This window comes from Jaculus jaculus, chromosome 6, assembly GCF_020740685.1.
Source record: "Jaculus jaculus isolate mJacJac1 chromosome 6, mJacJac1.mat.Y.cur, whole genome shotgun sequence".
Classification (NCBI taxonomy): domain Eukaryota; kingdom Metazoa; phylum Chordata; class Mammalia; order Rodentia; family Dipodidae; genus Jaculus; species Jaculus jaculus.
The window spans coordinates 62873024-62897446 of NC_059107.1; the positions used below are offsets into that span (position 1 = coordinate 62873024).

The following is a 24423-nucleotide window of genomic DNA, read 5'->3' on the forward strand; positions in this document are numbered from 1 at the left end:
GGGGCACAGATTTCATAAAAATCTCCTCTGTCTAAACCTTGTTACAAAACATTAACAAAAAGAAATTCTAATCATTGTTCAAAAATTGTCTTTCTGATTTAGCCTGTTGACAGTAACTTTCAGGTTACATATGCCATATCTTAATTTTATTTATTTTTTTAATTCAGTCTTAGGGAAAATATATTAAAAGGGGAAGTTTTTTTCATATTTGCTTTTAAAAAGCACTTAATGTTCTTTTTGAGGTAAATAGCAGATTGATATTATATGTCCATCACATTTTAGCCTCACTGAAGTCATTGAAGACATAGTGACTGTCCTACTCTTGAAATTGTTCTGTATGTACACACATCTGTGTAGAGGAAACTTAAGACTGTTGAATTTCCAGCCTAGCAATCTGGGCTCAGGAACAATAAAACTTGACATTCTTACCAGTATTTGTCCCTGTAGCCCTATGCAGTTATCTTCTTGTTAATGATATGGAAGCCAGAATCATAAAGGGAGCATGTACCCAAGGTGCCACTGTAAATTGCAGATGGCATTTATGTGGTCTGTTTGACCTAAGAGGACACTGTAGTGGAGGAAAGAGAATTTTGAGAGTAGAATGAAATTGCAAGTCAACAATGACAATTTTGCTAGAACAGACATGCAAATGTTCCTCATATTTTGCAGGGAGGTTCGCTCAGATTGGCATTTCCATATCTGCAAATACTCCTTTGCCCACAAGCCAAACTCTGTGTTGGGGCAGTCACTGCTTCTTGGGGTGTGTGTTATGTAGGGCTGGCACTCATGAGATAATACAAATAATCAGTGAGGGAATAATTAATGATGTGTCAGGGAATATTTTTTGATAAATGCTTCAGGAATGAGGTGACAAGCGTGAAATTAGAAAATTCCTTCAGCGATCTAAAATATAAATAGCTTTCGGAACTGAAAAGAGTTTCACAGCTGAAGATTTTATTGTGTTGGGAGGAAAAACTTCTTTCTCTCTCCCACTCCCTCCTCCTTTGCAAGTTGTTTGTCCATTCACAAAACAAATACTCTGAAGCCCAGCGCAGCTCATGGGAATAAATTTCAGGTCGAATTAGTACAGTTTCCTTGCTGTCAGGATGCTGGAATTAATGGTGTTTTGATGACACGAATTTTGAAGGGCACACAAAGAAGCTGAAGGCAGAAAGACATGACTCCTTAGAAGCTCGGTCCTCCTCTCCCCCAGCCTCTCTTGTCTTCCCTGTCATCCGTCTGCCAATCTCCCTGTCCATGGTTAGTTAAAGGCGCTTTTTATCCTCTTTTCTTTCCCACAGAGTTTGCCAGATCCGGCCCGGTGCCTGGGTTCCAGGAGGACACGCTGCAGTTGGCCTTCATCGACTTGAGACAAGTAAGTCTTTGTGTTTTTGTTTTTTGTTTTTCTTTTAAGATGTGTGACTGAAGACCATCAGGTCTTAAGGAAAAGGGGAGGGGAGGGGATTGGCATTGGCGATTCCCATTGGAGACCTCAGGGCTTTTCCCTGTGTTTGAGGCCACCTCTTTTATTTAGCTATCTGACATCCTTAGCTATGGTGGAGTTAAAGGTTTTGTGGGTAGAAGGGAATGCAGGGAGTGGGAGGAGGCATCCAGAGAGTAGAGGGACTCAAGTGACCCTCAAGTGATGCGACCCATTGTGTTGCAGTTGACTTCTGCAGACACAGCAGAAAGATGACTTGTCCAGCCAATGCTAAGCAGGTGCACTGGTGCAGAGACGGCCTGCCTGGAGAAGTTTTGTGTGTGGATAATGTGGCCAGCAGCATTGAAGGGAAATGAAATGGTTTCCTTTATGGGTTTCTGGTGTGGTTTGTTGACTTCTTCCTGCTGCCTTATGTCTTCTATCACCTCCTTTGTAGAAGGTAGTCAGCCATCAGCAATGAAGTGGTTGTTTTTGAAAATGATTGGCAAAGGCCCTGACCATTTGCACTGACCTGACAGGAAGCCTTATTTAAAGAACACAGTGAAGGCTGGCTCTTAGGCATACCTGAGCATTGGCAAGCCTACTAGATGGAAAGGGCTGCCCATAGGGCTGCTGTCAAAGACTGTACAGGAAGAGTGGGTAGGCCCTGGTTGTCAGGGTCCAGTTGAGAAGGATGGGCGGGGGCTTAAAGGAGGAAAGTATTAACTGGCCCTGTCATCTCTTCACCCTGAAGATGGATGGGGCTGGATAGAAAGTGTGAATGAAGCAGGAATCAATGACTGATGCTTCTCTCCTATTAAAACAATCTTTTTTTGTCTGTCTTAAAAGGGGGGCTGGCTTTGTCTCTCCTGCCATAATGATGCACTGCCTCTTGTTGTCAGAGCTGACATAGTTTGCATCCTGAAAACTTCTCGATGCCCAGGGTGTTTCTTAAAGCCATAGGACCCCTTGTATTGGTAATCCCCTTACCACTGTGACTTGATTCATACAGGAGCAGCTTTTAACCCATAATGGATGGCCTGAGCCACCTCTGAATTCTGGTGGATGGGCCATGTAATCTGTCATCTGATGACAATTCTGGAAGGCTCTGTTAAACAGAAAGTGAAATGTGTGTCTACAGACCTACCAAAGTTTGAGGATTCAGGCCATGTCCCAGAAACGTGTATCAACTTAATATTTGGGAGGGGAGGCTAGGTTGGGAATTCTCTTACATGTAACAGCTTTCCTTGCTCAATTGGAAATTGAGCTATCTCTTTCCACCCTTGAGACCATCCACCTGGAGAATGTTGACTCAGTAGAGATATTCCTGTGTTAACCCTTTGATGAACAGTTGAAACACTGAGATTTTGCTGTAGGGTTTTGTGTGCTTGTGTCTGATGGACACCCTTTCCCAATTTGTTCTCAGGAATCTCTAAGCCATTTGGCTTTGCTTAGGAAGTAGAATTTGGTTTTCATTAGAGGAACATATCCAAGAAGAAATTTCCTTTTTCTCTATTCATAAGAAGGAACTCTATTTCTTCTCACTGTTTTGTGGTACTTCTCACTATTGAAAGCAACTTGTGTTCACAGAAAATGTTAACTGAGGGGCAAGTGAGGAAGGCAGAGCTAAGCCGGGGGTGACAGCTCAAATTCTGGTGAGTGCTCAGAAGGCAGTGGTAGTGTTCATACTTCAGCTCCTTATTTGTGTCGCACTCCTGTCCCCCGAGTTTCTTTTATGATACTTGAATAGAAAAAGCCCAACTACAAAATGTTGCTGATAATTACAGACTGTGAGTCTTCCTATTGAATCTGTCATCTAAATTCTACTTATGTCTGTCTCTGTTAATGCAGCACAAAGGGGATAATTTTCCAACCTACATGATTTGAACAACTTTCTTAGTTTTGAGGCTGTATTAGCTAGCAGGTCCTGGGTAGGTTGATCTTTTCACATCCTGTGCTGAAAATATCTGTCCGTTTGCAATTTAGCCAAGCCATTCTTAGGAGTTAAAGTGAGCATCTTTTTAAAGGAGGCTTCAGAACTATAGAGATGTTCAAATAACTAATAGAATGTCTGGGCATGTGTTACCAGAGGAGATAAAACTCAGTGTCAAATGAGGTATGATTTAGTATCCTGTAGCATACAGTCTTCAGAATCTTAAAATAGATTTTGTTGAATTTTGATGTGGACATTAGTTTTAACTGTCACACGGTACCCTGTGGCTTGATCCTTAAGCACTTTCACAGCATCCCAGACTTAGGCAGTTTTCCTCAAAAAAGATGCTGAAGCCTAAGAGTAGAAGGCTCACCTTTGGAAAATTTGATTATTAGAAACCTTTTTTTCTTTAGTTGGCAAAAGTATATCTCAATACTGATCTTGATGTTTTCTTGACTGCCTCCTCAGTATGGAAGCGATTGACTTTGTATTACTGATTTCGTTTCACAGCCTTCCTATTTACTAGTAGTAAAATTGTTTTTACATGTAGCATTGCTACTTACTCCTCACCTGGTCTTTATATAGTTGATTTTATGAACCAAGTTTGGAGATTTAACTCTCATTAGTCCTATTTTAATTTTAGACATTAGCAATATAGTTTTTTTATCATTATAGAATGTCCTGTCTAAACCTTCTTATGTCCTGATTCATTACACTTTTAAAAATATTTATTTATGAGAGAGAGAGAGAGAGAGAGAGAGAGAGAGAGGCAGGTGTGGCGGGGGGAGGGGGGGAATGGGTATGCCAGGGCCTCTAGCCACTGCAAAGGAACTCGAGACACAAGTGCCACTTTGTGCATCTGGCTTTACATGGGTACTGGAGAATCAAAACAAGATCCTTAGACTTTGTCTTAACTGTTGAGCCATCTCCTCCACCCCTCATTTCACTTTTTATAAAGGTAAAAACACTGAATAGAAATAGCAGATGTTAAAATTAAGGCAAGTGTTATGTGACTTTTAGTGGGAAGATAAGAAGATAAATGTCTCTTCGCCCCACACAGGGCACCAACAGCAGACCAAAGAAATGTTTCTACCCATGTATAGCTTGGTGTACTGGTATATTAGACAGATTCAACTAAGATGAACTTTCAGACCAGGTACAATTACGGAGGAAGGGATATTTACTGAAGCTTACAGATCCAGGGTAAGTTCCATAAATGGCAGAAGAAGCTGGCCTGCCTTCACAGGACCAAGCAGAGAGAGAGAAGTACAAGCCAAAAAGTCACACAGCACAGCACACTTCAGCAACTCCAGCTAGGTACACTTTGCAAATCTTTAGATTGGAATCTGAAACCCACCACCACACCAAAAGATCCACCCAGTGACATTGTCTCCAGTCAGGTGGCTGCAGATGCAAACAACAAACAAACAACTGAATATATTGGGGGCCATCTATTCTATTCAAACCATCATAACTGGTGAGTTTAATTGGGATTACTTATTAGAGCCTGAGTGGAAGATACTTACAGAAGCATGAGTGAGGGGTAACTGCAGGAGTATGGACAAGTTACTGGCAGCTACATCTCTGAAGAAAAGTCCTCCTCTAGGAACTGTTAATCACATATATTCTCAGGAAGAAGTAGGGCCTCAACACCCCATGCCCCTCATTTCACAAGATAATATAAATAGTCCAGTCTTGAGTATCTCTGAAGATAATCATAGCTGTCCTGATTTAAAGATGCAACAGCCACTATGTCAGGCCTGGAGAACAGGGTTTCATAATAGACAGGGCAAAGGATGCCTGCACAAGTAAGAAGTGGATCTGCCTCAGTGCGTTCCAGCAAGGACGTTCTTCTGTGATTCTGTAGTCTGGCTTCTTAGCATATCATTCTGATCACGCTCTCATGCTGTCTTGCATTACTGTCAAATACCATCACATGAATGATGAACATGGAATAGTTGATGAAGGCATTGCTGTATAGACTGTCATAGCAGAGTGTCATTTGAAAGGTATAAAATTTCATTAGAAAGCAAATTAAGTGTGGATAGCAAAACAATTCATCTTTTTTACCTGATCTGCTTCCACTTTTCTGTTTTTTCTTTAATATTTATTTATTCATTTCAGAAATAGAGAGAAAGAGGCAGATAGAGAGAGAGGCAGAGAGAAACAATGGGCATGTCATTGCAGATGAACTCCAGATGCATGTGCCACCTGTTCATCTGGCATACATGGGTCCTGGGGAATCAAACTCGAGTCCTTTGGTTTTGCCTGCAAATGCCTTAACCACTAAGCATCTCTCCAGCCTCCACTTTTCTATTTCTTTGGGAAAAGAGTGATGTTTTTAACATAAAAGCTGTCATGATATTGTACATTTCTATAATACTTCAGAGTGAAAATACATTAGTATACATATCTCATTTATTTTCTTTTTAGGTTTAGAAAACCTCCTATTAATAATAATGTAAATTAGGTAATCCAAATCAAAAGTGCCTTCTTGAACATTTTATATTTTCTGTATCTTACAAAATTAGGATTTTATGTAGAGATGGCTTAGTAGTTGAGGTGCTTGCCTGAGAAGCCTAAGGACCCAGGTTCAGTTCTCCAGTACCCCCATGCACAAGGTAGCCCATGCATTTGGAGTTTATTTGCAGTGGCTGGAGGCTCTGGCATGCCCATTCTCTCTCTGTGTCTGCCTTTTCCCCTCTCTTTCCCTGTTGCAGTCAGGTTCACATTGCTGGTAGAAATCACCCAACCAAGAGCAGCCTGTGAGAAAAGAGGTTTATTTTGGCTTACATGCTCGTGGCTCAAGGGGAAGCTCCATGATGGCAGGGGAAAATGATGGTATGAACAGAGGGTGGACATCACCCCCCAGCCAACATAAGATGGACTATAGCAACAGGAGAGTGTGCGAAACAGTGGCATGGGGAAACTGGCTATAACACACAAAAGCCCGCCCCCAACAATACACTGCCTCCATCAGCTGGGAACCTAGCACTCAGAACACCTAAGTTTATGGGGGACACCCGAATCAAACCATCACACTACCTCTGTCTCTCCAAAAAAAAAAATATTTTTTAAAGTAGAATTTCAGTAGAACTTTGCATGCAAACACTGTGCATATGTGTCTATCAAAATCCAAACTTGGCCTGGAGACATGGCTTAGCAATTAAGGTGCTTGCCTATGAAGCCTAAGAAGTCATGTTGAAATCTTCAGGCCCCATGTAGCCAGGGGTACAGTGTGCAAGTGCACAATGCTGCATGTACACAAGCAGATGTGTGTGTCTAGAGTTCATTTATAGCACGCTGAAGGTCCTGGTGAGCCCATTCTGTCTCTACCTGCCTCTCCCCACCCCAATAAAAAAAAGTCCAAATGAGTAAATGTTAAAGCTTGAGCAAATTTGAGTTAGTGTTAAAGCTTGAGGAGGACAAAGTAAGATGTCATTTAATTAACTATCTTGAAGTGGTAGATACACTCCAGGACCTGGTAGCCTTTAGTGGTTCTTAACTGGGATTTGGATGGGCTCTTAGTAGCTCTTCAACTTTCAACAGCTCTATGAATAAACTTTAAATAGATGATGCTGATGAAACTGAATTTGATTTTAATTTCAGTCCAAACTCTTGAGTTCCTACTGTGGACAAAGCACAAGTGTGGAAATATACAAAATAATACAATGGAACTTTGGCTCTGCCAGAGCATATTGGTGATCAGCAAATCCTTGTTGATTCTAATAGGAGAACACTGTGATAAGTGTTACCTTAGAGAAGTTAAGCCATTGTGTATATCTCAGTTATTTCAGATTGTGCTGAAACACAACATATTGGCTTAAAATATGAATCATTTATTAATATCAAGTTTCTACCAATTAGCAGTTTGGGATAGGTTCAGTGGGCCTTCACACTGCAGGCAGCTGCTTGATTAACCAAAAGATGAGGCATTCTGGAAACCCTGGGTAGGCGGATGGCAGATGACTGGCTCCTCTCTGTTCCATGTGATCTCTCATGGACATGCAGCCACATTGAGGCCTACCTGCAGTGTGACTAGGGTTCCCAAGACAGTGACAGGAAACATGCAGAATCATCCAGGTGTGCATTGGAACTAGCAAACCTTCACTTCCACTGTATTCTCTTGCCCAAATTTACGAAATTTGGAAATAATTATTCACATTCTTGCTGTTTTGTAAGACTCAAGTCTAAACAGTGAAAATGAGGAGCAAAATTGAATCTGAAATGCAGACAGATTGCCTTATGAGCTTAAATATTTATAAAATGCTCATTAAAAAGATAAACTGAAAAAATAGACATAAAGAAAGAATGAAATTCTAGCATGGGGGCTAGGAATATGGCTCAGCAACTAAAAGCACTTGCTTGCAAAACCTGCCTTGGGTTCAGCTCTAAGCTGGACTCAAAATGTGGCAAAAACATCTATTGTTTGCAGTGCCAAGTGGCCCTAGGATGCCCATACACACATACACACACACACACACACACACACACACACACACACACACACACAAATAAAAAAGAATTTTTAAAAGAAATTCTAGAGTAGAAAACAGTTGATTTAAGGTTTGTTTGAAAACTCTCTGTGTGTGTGTATGTGTTCACACTGCATGTGTGACTGTGCGTTGATTTAACTAAGATAGACTCCTTATTAAGTAGTAGAATCTCTTTAAGCCTTCATTTCCTAATTTCTCTTATTTAGTCTTTCTTTTGTGCTGTTCAGTTTCCTGTGACCTCTTTTTGTTAATGTCCTATTTATCCTTCTGCTTGTTGTGGTTACCTTGAAACATTTTGCATTGCTATTTCTCATATTCAATGCTAAGGGAATCTAACTTCCCAAGTAATTTTTGCATTATTTATTTAATTTCTGCCATCAGGAAAAAGAAATAATATCACATTATCTTCAATTCCTTTACTTGCAATACACACAAGTTTTTCTAAAGCTGAATGAACAAGCTTGTGGCGTTGCATCAGATCTGCTGAATGGAGCTTGTTGGCAGAAGCTCTTCTACAGTAAGCCATCCCTAGATATCTAAGGCTTTTTTTAGATTGTGCTGCTGATGGTCCCTCTGGAGCTCTTATTCCCTAACTTATGACATATGGTCTGAAGTAAACACAGTGCATTTCCATCGCAGACACTTAACCTCCTTAAAAACAACTATACAACCTAAGAGAGAACTGTAAACTGCTTTTGAGGTGTTGAACAGATTCTGATTCTGTGGCACTTGAAGGCAGCCATGCAAAACCAGTGACTTCAGTTTGTCACTATGCTAGGGAGACTAGTAAACCACACAGGAACCTAACTCTGTCAGACTCCCCTCCTGTTTTCTGTCCTGTCTTGCGCCTTCTCAATGAAATGCTGGTTTTGAAGTCAAATTGCCTGTGTATATGACCATTATGTTGTTCCTAATAGATGCAGACCCCTTTGCATGACTTATGGGACTCATCTGGAAAAACCTTAGCTTTTCTTCATAATTTGAATGTTAGCTTCAGTAGAAACCGTATTTATAGCCAGCTTAATCCCAGTACTCAGGAGGCAGAGGTAGGAGTATCTCTGTAAGCCTGAGGCCAACTTGGAACTACAGAGTGAGTTCCAGGTTGGCCTGGGCTAGAGTGAGACCCTACCTTGAAAAAAAAGAAAAAATTAAAAATAAAGAAAAACAATTTTTATCAAAAGAAGGTTTTGTTTAACATAGCAAATGTCAATAAGTTATATGATCCATAGATTTCTTATTTATTGTTTCACTTTAACTGTCCTATTGTCTTAACTGGATAATTCTTGTATCTCAGCAGCATTTATTATTTAGAAGAGGACATAATGATATTTCACACTACCTACGCCTGTCACCCGGCTGATTCATTACTACTAAATGTTCCTGCAGGCCCTACTTTGTGTTTTAACATAGGCATACCAAGCACCTGGGTGTAGATCTAGACCTCCCAAGTCAAAGTGTTTGTGCATCCATTCAGCATGATACTTACTTAACACTGCTATAGGCAGTGGGTAAAATGTTGTGAATAAAACATGGTCTTTAGCTGGTAGAGCTCATCTTCCCATGTAAGCGTACATGCAAGTAAAGGAGGCCTTTGCAGCACTCTGTGCTGGTACTTCAAGGAAATGTCACTCATCTAGCTGTGTGTGTATGTGTGTGTGCTCACATGCACGCACACCTGTGTTGTTATTCTGTTGTTCAGTTTTAGGGACAGCTGCAGAATTTTCTAGTAACATCCTCACGGTAAGGCCAAGCGTGCTGTGTATACTGATACCCAGGTTTTCAGTAAGGACTTTTTAGTTGTGGTTTGACAACCTGGCATGAATAAAATGCTTAACTTCGAAAGAGAATCTTTAATATCTAAATGCAGAGTTTTCTGGTTGTTTTGAGGAAATTATTTCACTCAAGTTTTACCAGGAGTACTTATAACCCTCAGAGCCATGCCTCCTGCAGCAAAGCAAACTCTGATAGACAGTAACTTCTTTGTTTTTGTTCCTCAGCCAGGCAGGGGAACAGATAACAATTTCTGCACCTCATTCTGTGAAAAGGGCAGATCAGGTCACTCTGGGCATAGACCTCACTAAGTTTGCCCCTGGCTTCACATAAGCTGTGGAGGTGCCCTTTCTGCCCCTGCAGACAAGATGCATCTCACCACGCTTAGTCACCAGAGCCATCAGGGAACCTAAGTGAGAGGAATTGCCAATTGCATGTAACATATATTGGTATTTTCTGAATGGAGGAGAATTTACTCTTAAACTATTGAGTTTCAAACCTAACTATGACAGAAGTGAGTTCATAAATTCTACTTCAACACCTGTTCTTAGTTAACAAACATGCTATGTTTTAGAGAATACCATCTTATGAAAAAATCCAAGCAAAACTCTATTCTTTGGTATATAAAATCATGTCATTTAAGTGCCAGAAAAAGACCCAGACATTTAATGAGCCAAATAGCATCAGTACATGTTTGGAAGGCTATTTGTCTGCTTACTATCCTCTCACTGAGGAAGAATCATCTTAACATTTCAGAGTTCCTACTTCCTAAGGTCATTTAAGAAGGGTGGGAATTAGATGTGAACCACATGAAGATCATGGTAGTCTTACAAAGGATAGACTAGTTTTCTATTTGTTTGTTGCTAGTTTGTTTCTTGATAGAGATACAGAATCCTTGAAGGCAGTGGAAGTTCTGATGAACTCTAGTGTGTCTTTTCCAGGGACTTTGGATTTTCCTTAGAGGGGATGCTCACCCCTAAGTGGAAATATAGGCCCTAAACCTTGGTTCTTTGCATGGCTGTGCTTAGTACAAAAGTAGCTTCTCGTCTGTCTGATGGCTGTGAATAGCTTGTGTGTCTTCTGGGCACCATGTTCCTGTTAGGGTGCTCCTAGTGTAGAAATAAAACATGTGAAGACAAGTCAAGAGGCAAGTCTTTCAGTTATATAGCTATCTTTTCAGAAGCCACAGACAAAACAGCTGGCTTTTGACCTATTTCTTTATGAAAAATACGTTACGTTTGGCCTTCTGGCTGATAGGTCTTCCCATTATTGTTGTCAAGTCTTGGGTTTGGTGGGGAGCCTGATGAGCAGCTTGGTAGTCTACCATGTCTACTTCAACTGGTGAGCAGTCAGTTTCACAACCCTCTGCCCCCTGTGTTACAGCAAAATGACCACTGTACTTTCAATGTGGGCATTGTCCCTGATGTCATTCTACATAACTTTCTGACAAGGTCTGTGCATCCCAATTTAGCTCTGAGCAAGGAGCTGGTAAGCATAGAAAAGTACTCACCCCTGGAAGTTTCTATCTAGTCCACAGATAGCCTCGCTGATCTTCTGCTTTAGCATATGACACTGCCCAAGGAACCCCATGCTTCCCCCAGCAGCTGAGCCAGGAAGTCTGTAACATTTCTAATATCTAGCATGAAGATGTATATCTGTAAACCTGGAATTTAGGGTTCTGACACAGTCACATATTCAGGAGCAGGGACAGGAGTCATCACTGATACATTTACCTAGGGACCACTGCATTGTCAGATCTGAATAAAAGTCATTAGTTTCTGAACACAGGCTTCTGGTCCCTTAATTTCAGTGCCTGAGGTCCTAAAGAAATGAGTCCAGCAGAGGAAAGGGCCTCGGGGCCAGGCCTAGGAACTGATGTCTCTCCTGCATTTCCTATAGCCCCTGGAGGGCAGCAGAGAGTGACAACAAAGGTCCAGATTAGGGAATTGAGGTATGTTTCCATTTTCTAAGAAAGAAGCACCTTTTGGTCTATAGTTGTAACTGCATGGTAAAGGTGATAGGCTAGAAGCACCTTTTGTCTATAAAAGAATTTAGTCTAGGGCTGGAGAGATGGCTTAGCAGTTAAGCGCTTGCCTGTGAAGCCTAAGGATCCCGGTTCTGGCTCAATTTCCCAGGACCCACGTTAGCCAGATGCACAAGGGGCCTCACGCGTTTGCAGTGGCTGGAGGCCCTGGTGCGCCCATTCTCTCTCTATATCTGCCTCTTTCTCTCTATGTCTGTTGCTTTCAAGTAAATAAATAAATAAATAAAAACAACAACAAAATAGAATGTTCTTAAAAAAAAAAAAAAGAATTTAGCTACCTGAGAACCATCTAGGAAATGACGACCAAAAAGAGAATCCAGAACCCTATAGAGAAGGGTAAAAGACTTTGTTCTCAGCAAGTTCAAGAACCAGGAATAGATAAAGGAATGAGGTGAACCAAGTGAAGGTTGGGAGCCGAAGGGCAGTCTAAAGTGCAAGGATTGTGGTGGCAAGCCGAGATGAAACAGGGACCAGTGGAAGAAAGAACCTTGGAAGAAGGCAGCCAGAGTGAGTGGTTAAGGAACAAAGACAAGACAGGGAATATTCAATTTCCAACACTGTTGTACCAGGAAGCAGCCTTTTATAGGAAACTGATTAGCAAGGAGGGTTCTACAAAAGGGTAATTTCTGATACCACAAAGAGAGGGACAAAAAGAGAGAGCGAGCAAGCCAGGTTCCTGTCACTGAAAATGAACTCCAGATTGTTGGTTGGTTGGTTTACTAAGGCACAGTTTATACTCAGTAAATTATCCTTGTATACATTCAACTCTGTGAATTTTACAGGGTTATTCTGTTGTTTAATCACTCAAATCGAGGTACAAAATATATCCATTGCTAAGAAAGGGCCTTCATGTCTCTATACTGAGTTCTCTCCTCACTTCTAGACCATGCTGTGCTCTCTGACATCTACTGTTTGTCATTTCCAGAATGCCATATAATGAAACTGCACAGACAAGTGGACTCATACCTTTAATTTCATCTTGTTTCACTTATCATAGTGTTTCTGAGCCTCACCCATGTTGTCATCTATATTAGTAGTTCATTCATTGGCATTGCCAAGTAATATTTCATAGTGTACATTATTTGCTTACCCATTTGCCAGTTAATTTGTATTTTGCTTGCTTTTTGGTTGGGGATTTTGTGAATAAATTCACAGTGAGCACTAGTATAGGTATAGCATACATACTATATCAGTATACTTGGACTTTATTAAAGTGGTCAAGTTGCTTACCAAAGGGACTTTGTAGTTTTGTAGTCCTACCAGCAATACATGAGCGTCTGATATTTTAGCATAAATTAATTGCACAAAATAATGGGTTTAATTATGACATTTTAAAATTCAAATATAATGCTTTGATCTCAGTCTGTGCACTCTAATATGTGTGTGTGTGTAGTATCTTGGGGAGGTTTGAATTGGCACTTCCCTAATGATTAGTGACACTGAGTATCTTTCTTGCGTGTGCTTGACATTCCTAGCTCTTTGGTGGTATGTTTGTTTAAACCTGACTTGTGAAAGTGCTTTACATAGTCTGGTTAACAGTTCATGGTTTAAATGCATTTAGAAACCTTTTGCCTATTTTGTAGCTTTTCATTGTTCCAAACAGTATCATTCAAAAACCTTGGTATTTTTTATTTTGATGGCATCACATCTATAATGGCTTCAGTTTGCTAACAGATGCTAACAGATCTTAAGTAACCCAAAATCACAAAGATTTTCTTCTAGGTCTATATAGCACACATTTTGAGTTAATTTTTCAGTATGATATGAGGTTATAATCAAGGCCCTTTTAAAAATATGCAGTGTATAGGGCTGGTAAGATGGTTAAAGCACTTGTCTGCAAAGCCTAAGGACCCATGTTCTACTGCCCAGATCCCACATAAGCCAGATGCATAAAGGTGAGGAGATCTCAAAATCGCACATGCCCACTAGGTGGGGCAAGTGTTTGGAGTTGGATTTCAGTGGCTGAGGCCCTGGCACACCAGTTTTCTCTCTGTCTGCCTCTGTCTGCCTGCCCCCCTCTCTCTCTCTCTTGAGGTCGCTAAAAAAATTACAAAAATAAAATTTGCACTGTATAGTTAGACCACAGGTTTTTTTAATGCCTGTACACTCTTCATTTATGTTCCTTGACAATTTTACCAAGAATCAGTTGACCATAAATATGTTGATCTATCTCTGGATTGTCTGTGTTTTTCAGTTGATCTGTATGTTTTACTGTTTCACGATCTTTTATATTAATGGTCAAATCTAGTAGTCTGAGTTCTTGATCTTTGTCCTCTTTTACCAGCAATGTTTTAATTTTTTTTTAAATCCTTTACATATATTTGAAAATTAGTTTGTCAACTTGTATTAATGGTAAGCTTTCTGAATTTTTTTGTTTTGTTTTGTTTTAGTTTTTCAAGGTAGGTTCTCACTCTAGCCTATGCTGACCTGGAATTTATTACGTAGTCTCAGGGTAGCCTTGAACTCACAGTAATTCTCCTACCTCTATCTCCTGAGTGCTGGGATTAAAGGCATGCACCACCATCCCCGTAAACATTGAAATTTTGATTAGGAGTGTATTGAGTTCATAGATCAACTGAGAAAACACTGGCAGTGTTTAAGATTCTAATTCCTAAATCTAGTTTCTCCATTTATCTGTGTCTGTGTTCTGACATCAGTACTTTTTAATTAGTGAATTTTTTACATATTTTGGAAGATTGCTTCCAAAGCAATCCATTTTCACTGTGATGGTATTGCTATGTTAATGACACTATTTTTTTTTTAACTTCTGCCTCCTGACACAGGATTATGCCAAATTCATCTATTTCTAGACATTTATTCATGTGCTACTTTTGTAAGAGCCCCATTTAAATATAATCTTAGTATTTTAAGTTTTATGGTTAATTTGATAGGGATAAAAGGAGACCCTTAATTTCCATTACATTTCTGGCTGTACATCAAAATACTGAGTGGCCTGTGAACATGAACACTGGAGGGTTAATTTATTAGTGATCATCATTTCAACCCTTGAATGCCAGTTGTATCTCTAATTTAACACTGGCTTCTCAGAGCAAACAGTAAAGGCAGGACCACAACTTCACAGCATGTGAGCATCTATACTGCCCTCAGATGCCCACGTCACAAGGCAGCTTATCTGTTGGGAAGTGGTAACTTAGAATAGGGCAGAGGGGGGAAAATAAACCACATATAAAACCAAGCATGGTGGTGCACACCTTTAATCCCAGCACTCAGAAGGTAGAGATAGGAGGAGTGATGTGAGTTTGAGGCCACCTTTAGAGTACAGAGTGAATTCCAGGTCAGCCTGGGATACAGTGAGACCCTACCTCCCCCACACCCCAGCCCAAAAAAGAGTGGGGCCCAGAAACCAAGACAGGAGATGCCCAGTTCAAGGCCTGGCTGACACAGCATGATCCTGTCTTAAAACAAAATAACAAAAGGACAGTGGTAGTGGAGATGTAGTGACAGGTCTTCAGGTCATTGAGGATATAACCTTAAAGAAGATAGTAAAAACTTTTCCTCTGTTTTTTTCACTTCTTGGCCACGAGGTGGGTGGGTTTTCTCTTCCATGTACTTAACTGATGATAGGCTAAACCCTCTAAAACAGAAAGCTAAAATAAACCTTTTCTTTTCTTTTCTTTTTTTTTTTTTTTAAGATTGGGCTGTGCTCTGGCCTGGGCTGACCTTATGGAGTCTCAGGCTGGCAATCCTCCTACCTCAGCCTCCCAAGTGCTGAGATCAAAGGCATACATCACCATGCCTGGCTCAAGATAACTTTTTGATCTTCATAGCAGATCATCTTCGGTATTAATTACAGCAATGACTAACTCAGTAAGATGTATGTACTTATTTGTCAGTGCAAGCTGTATGTGTACATGTGTTTGTTCATACATGTTTCCCTATGTTTTAAATCCTGGTGTGTTTACAGTTCCGTATGCTGCTTTTAATGTTTACTCCCTTATAACAGTATAATTAAAAAGGAAAGGTCGGGGGCTGGGGAAATGGCTTAGCAGTTATAGCACTTGCCTGAGAAGCCTAAGGACCCAGGTTTGATTCCCAGGACCCACATAAGCCAGATACACAAGAGGGCGCATGTGTCTGGAGTTCCTTTGCAGTAGCCAGAGGCCTTGGCATGCCCATTCTCTCTGTCTCTTTGTCTCTCATAAATATTTTTTTAAAAAAAGGAAAGGTCATTTTCTATGTATTTGTCTTCCTTCCCGTCTTTTTCTGTGTGGACATTTCTTCTTTTACACCCTTTGTGAATGACATGGTAGTGGAAGGGAAGCAGTTAGTTTAATTGATGGAGAGAATGCTAGGTTGTAGGGATGGGAGACACACAGGAGTAGTTTGTTCTTGGTCTTTCTTGATCTTATTATGCCCTTACCATTGTGAATGATGCTGTGTGTTTACTTAAAAATTACACTGAATGTTTTCTGTTGACTAAATGATAGAGGTCTAATCACGGTAAAGCAGGTGTGGGTCCACAGTGTCTTTCCAGTCTCCTCTTCCTGTCATTCTTCCCCATATAACCTCTACCTAGACTGCTCTAAATATCTATCCAGCCACCAAACTGGCTGAGGTTTTCCTGCTCCCCCTTGCCTGTCACAGAGAGCACTCTTGGTAGAGTGACAAATTCCCTTCCTTACTTCACAGCTTGGCTCAAATGTCATCTCCTTTATAAATCCTCACCAGCCTCCTCAGGCAGATTTAATTGTTCCCCCTTTGGGTCCCTGACATTTTGTATGTCCCTTCATTACAAATGCTTTTATAATTACTTGTTTAATCATCTGCCTTCATTAGATTCTGAGTTCACCAGGGCAGGAGCCCTGTTTTATTTATCCTGGACTTCCCCCGATGGGTAACATAGTTCTTGTTATATACTCTGCTTTTATGACTGTTTACTACAGTGTATTGACTCAATGTTGTTCTGTGACATTTCAGAAGTAAGTGGAACTGCATTGAATTTCTGAATAATAGTTGTTCTCAAAGACTCATAAATAAGCAGACTAATCATTTTTCTCCCATCCCATGATCTTAATTTTCATTTACCTTTAATCATGTCAAATAAAGTTCAGAAGCCATAGCTGTGGGGCAAGGCAAGACCAAATATGCAGAAAGGATTTCTCGAGTGAGTGCTGCTAGGAAGAGCACTGTGCAGGCAGATAGCTTACTCTGCTGCTTTGGAGGGAAATGTCTTATAAGATGAGGTACTTATCTGGGCATGGTGGCACATACCTTTAATCCCAGCACTTGGGAGGCAAAGGTAGGAGGATCGCTTGTGAGTTTGAGGACACACTGAGACTCCAGAGTGAATTCCAGATCAGCCTGGGATAGAGCGAGACCCTACCTGGGGGTGGGGAAGATGAGGTACTTGGTCATTTTTCCACTGACACTGAGCACCTGGGTTAAGTGTCAGATGTTGCCTTTTCATCATTCCTGTGCTAAAACTGGGAATACTGTTCACAGTGCAAATGTAGCCTTTAAATTCATCTAGAGTTGTTCCTTTGTTACATCCCTTTAAGATATGTGTGGCCTATTTAAGCAGAGCTCCAAAAGCGGGCCAGGATGTCAGTCCAAGCTCTCTATCCAATGCAGGGTGCTGAAGTCTTCCTCAGAATGACTTCTGAAGTAGTTACCCATGATTCCTGGCCAGACCAGTGAAACAGGTGGAGGGGAAGGGAACATGATATTGAAAATGTAATATAAGGCTGAAGAGATGTCTTAGTGGTTAAAGTGCTTGCCTGCAAAGCCAAGGAACCCAGGTTCATTTTCACAGGACCCACATAAGCCAAATGTAGAAGGTGGTACATGTGTCTGGAGTTTATTTGCAGTGGCTAGATACCCTGACATAACTGTTCTCTCCCCTCACCCTCAAATAAATAAATAAAATGAAATATTTTTTAAAAAGACAATGTAAGGGCTGGAGAGATGGCTTATCAGTTAAGGCATTTGCCTGCAAAGCCAAAGGATCCCGGTTTGATTCTCCAGGACCCACGTAAGCCAGATGCATGTGTCTGGAGTGAGTTTGCAGTGGCTAGAGGCCCTGGCATGTCCATTCTCTCTCTCTCCCTCTTTCTCTCTCTCTCTCTGAAATAAATAAATAAAATAATCTTTTTTTAAAAAGAAAATATAATGTACAGCTAGAGTGATGTCTTAAAGGTTATTATGTTTGCCTGCAAAGCCTAAGGACTCAGGTTTGATTCCCCGGGACCATTGTAAGCCAGATGTACAAGGTAGTGCATGTGTCTGGAATTTATTTGCAGTAGCTAAAGTCTCTGGCATGCCCAAACACACTCCCTCTCTCTCTCTCTCTCTCTCTCTCTCTCTCTCTCTGTGTGTGTGTGTGTGTGTGTGTGTCTCAAATAAATTAACTAAACAAATAAAATATAATATAGTCACATTCTCTGTGCCAAAAATATGCTTGTCTTCATCTTGTGGGATAGGAAAGCACACTGAGTGTGCCATATTCTGATACAGAGTCCTCTGCTCTACAGGGAGCTTCCTGGTTTCTACTTTGCAGATATCCTTCTCATCTTAGTTTTTCTTTTTCTTTTTTTCTTTTTTTTTTTTTTGAGTTATTTGCAAAGAAAGATTTAATCCTTTGGTCTTGTACAATTTTATGCTGAACAATGAATGCTTTTGTACTCTGCTAAGAAAATTCCATGAATTTTAGAATGTAAATTTGAACATAGAATGGGGAAACAAGAAGAAAATTTTAAGCAAATACAAAAATACAAAATTAGAAGGGCATGGTGGAACATGCCTTTTTTTAAAAAAAATTTGATTTATTAGTTTCTTTTCATCAAATACAGGCAGTTTGATACCATTGTTTAGGCTCATCTATGATCTACCCCCTCCCATTAGACCCTCCTTGTTGATGTAAATGGGTCGTGCACTGTGGGGTTAGTCCCCAGTTATTGGTATGCTAAATGTCTCTGCAAATCATGACCCAACATGTGACTCGGACATTCTTTCCGCCCCCTCTTCCGCAAAATTTCCCTGAGCCATGTTGGGTTCATTTTTGGTCTGCTTCAGTGCTGAGGTGTTGGGGGCATCTGAGGCTCTGGCTCTCTGATTTGGTAGGAGTTGATTTTTCTCTGCGTTGATCTCCTTCCCCTTTGTGCTGGTATCCAGTTCACAGGAAAACATCACCTTTGTTTGTTTCACCAATTGTCCTTAGTTTCAGTTGGGCCCCTTTTGAGGTATGTTGGGGCAGCTCTCTCCATAGGATCTGCATCTATCTGAAAAAGAGAAGCAGATTCTCCAATGGAGAGTAAGTTAGCACCAAGAAAATTGAAACACTTACTTTTTTGATAGATAGATTGACAGGTGTAGGCCCTCTTGTTCCCCATGATTGATGATAGCTTAATATTGTAGAGTGGGCTTGTGTTTGGGTATGGTTCTGACTTGTTTCCCAGCTCCAGCTATGGGTATAGTACCACTGAGTGGATCAGTTAGCCAAATCAAGAGTAGTTGGTTCCTCACCATGGCTGTGTGCCACTATTGCACTTGTGTGGGCATCACGTCAGGTTATTTGTTGCTAATTAGATTAGACAATGAGTTGCTTGGACAGATATTGGTCGTTTCCCCCAGTCGCCCATGTAGCGCCTTCTGGCACTAGACACGCTGACTGTCTGGGGACTGACTCTCTCCTGGCTTCCAGCCATGACGTTCGATTTGCGTATCAGCTGCATATGGAGTCTTCAGCAATAGGGTCTTACCATTGGCCTTTGGTGGGTCATCAAATACTCTGACAAAAGTCTGTCATTGTTTTGGGAAACCTTGTAGGTTTCTCTGATCAAAAGCTCATTGTGGATGGTAGGCCCAAGCTGGAAGTGGGGGTTACAGGTCAGTGCCCACTAATAAATTGAGGAAAAACATAACTAATATACAAGAGTTAGAGAGGCGAAAGATAGAGGGGAGAGGAGGAGAGGGAGGGAGGGAAGATGTAGAAGATTTAGGTTAGTCTTGATCCTACCCTCTCCAGTGTCTTGTGGTTCAGGTGTTTCCTGTAAAGGTCTAGTGAAGGTTCAGCCATTTGGTCTGACTTTTAGGAAGTAGAATTTTATGGTACCATTGCCGTTTGGGTCCAGATTACTGTTTTCCACCCTTCGATGCCCTCCCCGCCCTCCCTTCCATCCTATTGTCTAGTCCATGAGGTGTTTGCTGAGTATGTAAGGTGTCTTGGGTAGACTCAGGTTAGGTGTTGTAGATGAGTGAGACTATGTGTCGATTTTTTTTCTGTGATTGGGTAAGTTCACTGAGAATGATCTGTTCCAGGTTCAACCATTTTTCCTCAAATTTCTTTGTGTCGTTTTTTCTTACTGCTGTATAGAATTCCATTGTGTAGATATACCACATCTTTGTTATCCATTCTTCTAATGATGGACATCTGGGTTGATTCCAGCTTTTAGCTATTATGAATTGAGCTGCTACAAACATGGTTGAGCAAATCTCTCTGGCCTTTGGTTGGAAGGTTTTAGGGTAGATGCCCAGTAAGGGTATAACTGGGTCTGTTGATATTTCTATAGTCAGCGTTTTTAGGAGTCTCCATATTGCTTTCCAGAGTGGTTGTACCATCCTGCATTCCCACCAACAGTGAATGAGTGTCCCTGCTTCTCCACATCCTCGCCAGCATTTATTTTCATTTGACTTTTTGATGTTGGCTATCCTTATTGGGGTAAGGTGGAATCTCATAGTTGTTTTAATTTGCATTTCTTTGATGATTAGGGATGATGAACATTTTCTTAAGTGTGTGTTTGCCATTTGTATTTCTTCCTCTGTGAATTGCCTGTTCAACTCTGCACCCCATTTTGTGAGTGGGGTATTTGTCTTCTTATTGTTTAGACTTTTGAGTTCTTTGTAAATTCTAGAAATAAGGCCTCTATCAGTTGGATAACCTGCAAATATTTTCTCCCACTCTGTGGGTATTCTATTGGCTTTGCTTATTATATGCTTGTCTGTAAAGAAACTCTTCAGTTTCATATGATCCCATTGGTTGAGTGACTGTTTAAGAACATAGTCCCATTTTCAATAGCAACAAAAAAAAATAAAATACCTTGGAACAACGTTAACCAAGGAAGTAAAAGTTCTATACAATGAAAATATAAAAACTCTCAAAAAACAAATTGAGGAGGACTTGAGAAGATGGAAAGACCTCCCATGCTCCTGGATAGGCAGAATTAACATTGTGAAGATGGCAATCCTACCAAAGGCAATATATAGATTTAATGCAATTCCAATTAAAATCCCTACAGTGTTCTTCACAGAGATAGAAAAAATGATCTCAAATTTCATATGGAAAGGCAGAAGGTCTCGCATATCCAAACATATCCTCAGGAAAAGAAATACCTCTGGTGGCATCACCATACCTGATCTAAAGCTAGTAATAAAAACAGCATGGTACTGGCATAAAAACAGGAGTATAGACCAATGGAATAGACTTGAGGACCCGGATTTTGGGTCCACCAACTATAGCTACTTGATATTCGACAAAGGCCCAAACAATACAGGCTGGAAAAAAGATAGCATCTTCAACAAATGGTGCTGGACAAACTGGATAACCACATGCAGGAAACTAAAACTTGATCCACACATTTCACCATGCACTACACTCAAATCCAAATGGATCAAAGACCTCAACGTAAGACCAGAAACTCGAATACTACTAGAAGAAAATTAGGAAGTACAAATAACAACTTATATATAAAAGATGTATATTATATAAAATATAAGTATACATACATGCATCTATAGTCTCTCCCCAATACTATGTCACCTAGGTAATGATGGGGAGGCTGCTGATATTATGAAAGAGGCATCATGAACCAGGAGCCAGCCACTTGTCACAAGTTGGCACTGACACTTAGGAAGACCAGCTTATAAAAGAATACAAAAGACACTTGAAAATGCTCAGCATAACCTGACCAAATATGTTGGAGGCAATATTTTTGTAAATGGGAGATTGACTCCATCCTGGGGAAGTAGGTTGTGAATTTTAGTCCCCAAAGGGGCAGGGCAGCCTCCTTGTCCCATAGCATACAGTAGGGTATGAAGGGACATGGTTAGTGGGGGAGGATAGAGAAGCCAGGTGATTGTGACAGCCTGGAAGAATAATTGTCATTGCAGTAATTGTAATAGTGGATGCTATTATATGAAAGGTATTTAAACTCCAATGGAGTTCCTTTGCCAATGCACCAATATATGCCATTGTACCAATATGATACAAGAATTTTGGAGTGTCCCTGGATTCAATTCTTGTCTTATGATTTCAAAAAACTGAAATCCACAGACCAGAGGATAAAATTTAAAGAGAACTTATTAGCTTAAGAGAAGGAAAGAGGAGAAAGTATGACGAGCTCCTGCCTATGAGAAGGTAGGAGTGGGAAAGCCTGCCTAGAGACCCAGAGTGAGGTCATTTATAGGTTCTGAATTGGGGCTAAGCTAACCATCCACAATGCCAGGTTCAAGTTTAATCTTTCCAGAAATATTAACTGTAGGAAAGGGGAACTCCTGCCTAGGGAGGGACTCAGGGTGTTTGTGGAAGAACAGATCTAGGGAACTCCTTTAGGCAAGAGATAAGGAGAAATTAGAGCTTTCTGTGATCTCCAGCAAAGTGGAAACTACAAGGGCAGGCTCAAGGACATTCATGCTTTTATATTTGGGGGCCTATTCATCCTGGTGGGCCACTGGTGAGCCATAGGAATCTAGAAACTGAGAAACGGGAAATGATTCATGGGTCTAGCTTGTTTGTCTCATACTGCTGTTGTAGAGGTCATTGGCAACAGTTCAGCATTCTTGAGTAGCAGATTGCCTGGAAGGGAATCAGCATTTAATTGCTATATCCATAACTGGCTAATTGCATAGGTGCTCAGGTCAGGAGGCCCAGATAAGGCTGTGGATCCCTTGCAATGTTGAATTTTTCAAAACATTTCAGTCTGGAATGAAATAAAATAGTTGTGGTTTATGCTAGTGTGCCCCACAACATGTAGGAAGCACGAGTTTCAGGGATTTCTTTATTTTTTGGTTTCTACTTTTTATAAGGTGTTTTTAAAGTCTTGGCAAAAAGTCAGATACAACAGAAGTGAAACCATTAAACTTTTCTCCTGCTTTCTCTTTCTTCAGATTCAGTGGTAATTTTGCATACTTAAACACACAGACACACACACACACACACACACACACACACACACACACACCTCTAAATAAATCATCTGTTACTTTTGAAAGGTGTTCTTTGCTGGCTGCAGTAGAGTTGAGGCTATAGTTGTTGCAGTAGTAACCGTTGGCATGGCTTACCCCATTTGTGCCACTCTGATTTTAGATGAGAGATTAAAATGCATTTACCTACAGGAAAGCCTCTTATAGGTGACACCAGGTCAAACCAAAAGAGCAGTCAGGGTACCTGCAAAGTGTCCAGCAACAAGAGGTATTCTAGTGGCCTTTTTGTTGTATAACATTGCCAATTTAAAAAATGGAAAATGCTAGTGAGAGGGAGTCAGGTAGCTCTAGGCAGTTAGGGTGACAGGGCCCTTGAAAGTAACAGGAGTTTCTTTTGGGTCTGTCCTTACATTCTACACTTGTTAGATATTAAAGGATGATCTGAATTCTTATCTCTTGCCTAAAGAAGATCCGTTTTTCCACAAACAGCCTGGGCCCCTCCTGGGAGGAAGGTCTTTCCTAGGACTTAAAACTAATCCTAACATTATAGTTGGTCAAGTTTAAACCCTAGAACATGGCTTCATGGTCAGCCTCTTCCTGAGACAGCCCCTAGCCCAGACCAATCAGCTGTCCCTCTGTTCATCTGAGCTGGAAGGGAGGGTCCACCACCAAAAGGTTATGAATAAGTGTGTGAGGGGAAGGCATGCTCTCTGAGCTGCTTGACCATTTGGGAACCTCCAGCTGCTAGTGAGTTTCCCCTTGGCTACAGCCAGGCCAAACCAAGTGGGAGCCCCCAAGCCCTTCTCTTTACCCCTCCTGTTCTGCACATGGCAGGAGCTCTTTGAACTCTTTTCTGTCCTTCCCATGGTTTTTCCAAGCCTATCACATGTGCTTTCAAGCCTTGTGGGTGGATGTGTTCATTCTCCTTTGCTTGGTTCTGTATTTCCCTTAATAAATATAACCATTTATTAAATATTCTTCTTAATCTTGTTTTATTCAATTTATTGCTGAAAAGTAGACAGGAACCTAGGGTTTAGAGTTCAAGGATTTTCCTGAACCCCTAGAAACCAGTTATACTAGATGAGATAGTCTCTGTGTTCTACTCCCTGCATCCTCTCTCATCTTGTGACAGGTGAGCACATGTGCTAGCTTTAGCTTCACCCTCCCCCTGGCCTTTTTTGTATATGCTGTTGAATTGGGTATTTATTTACTAGGAGGATTTCAGGGGTATATTGTGTGGTGTGCATGTATATGTGTATATGGACACGCATGTATGACCTGCTTGTGGAGGCCAGAGGTTGATATGAAATGTTTTCCTCAATGGCTGTCCACCTTATTCTTTGAGACAGGATCTTTCATTGAACCTAGAACTCACCAATTCAGGTAGAATAGCTAGATTGTAGACCTAGGGCTCCTCATGTCTCTACCTCCCCAGCACAAGAATTACAGCTGCGCATCACCATGCCTAGCATTTTACATGTGTTCTGGGGATCTGAACTCAGGTCCTCAGCACCTGCATGGCACTTTACTCACTTTGCCATCTCTGTGGTGGTTTGATTCAGGTGTCACCCATAAACTTAGGTGTTCTGAATGCTAGGTTCCC

The 24423-nt window shown here is 40.9% G+C and overlaps 1 protein-coding gene across 4 annotated transcripts in view; it reads left to right on the top strand.

Annotated features, from left to right (window-relative positions):
- Exoc6b (exocyst complex component 6B) overlaps positions 1-24423 on the top strand; it is a 672146-nt gene that overhangs the window by 501346 nt on the left and 146377 nt on the right. For all 4 annotated transcript variants that reach the window (XM_045152123.1, XM_012951116.2, XM_045152124.1 and 1 more), the window contains one exon: positions 1302-1375. In XM_045152123.1, the coding sequence (XP_045008058.1) occupies positions 1302-1375 (74 nt within the window). The remainder of the gene's footprint in view (positions 1-1301; positions 1376-24423) is intronic.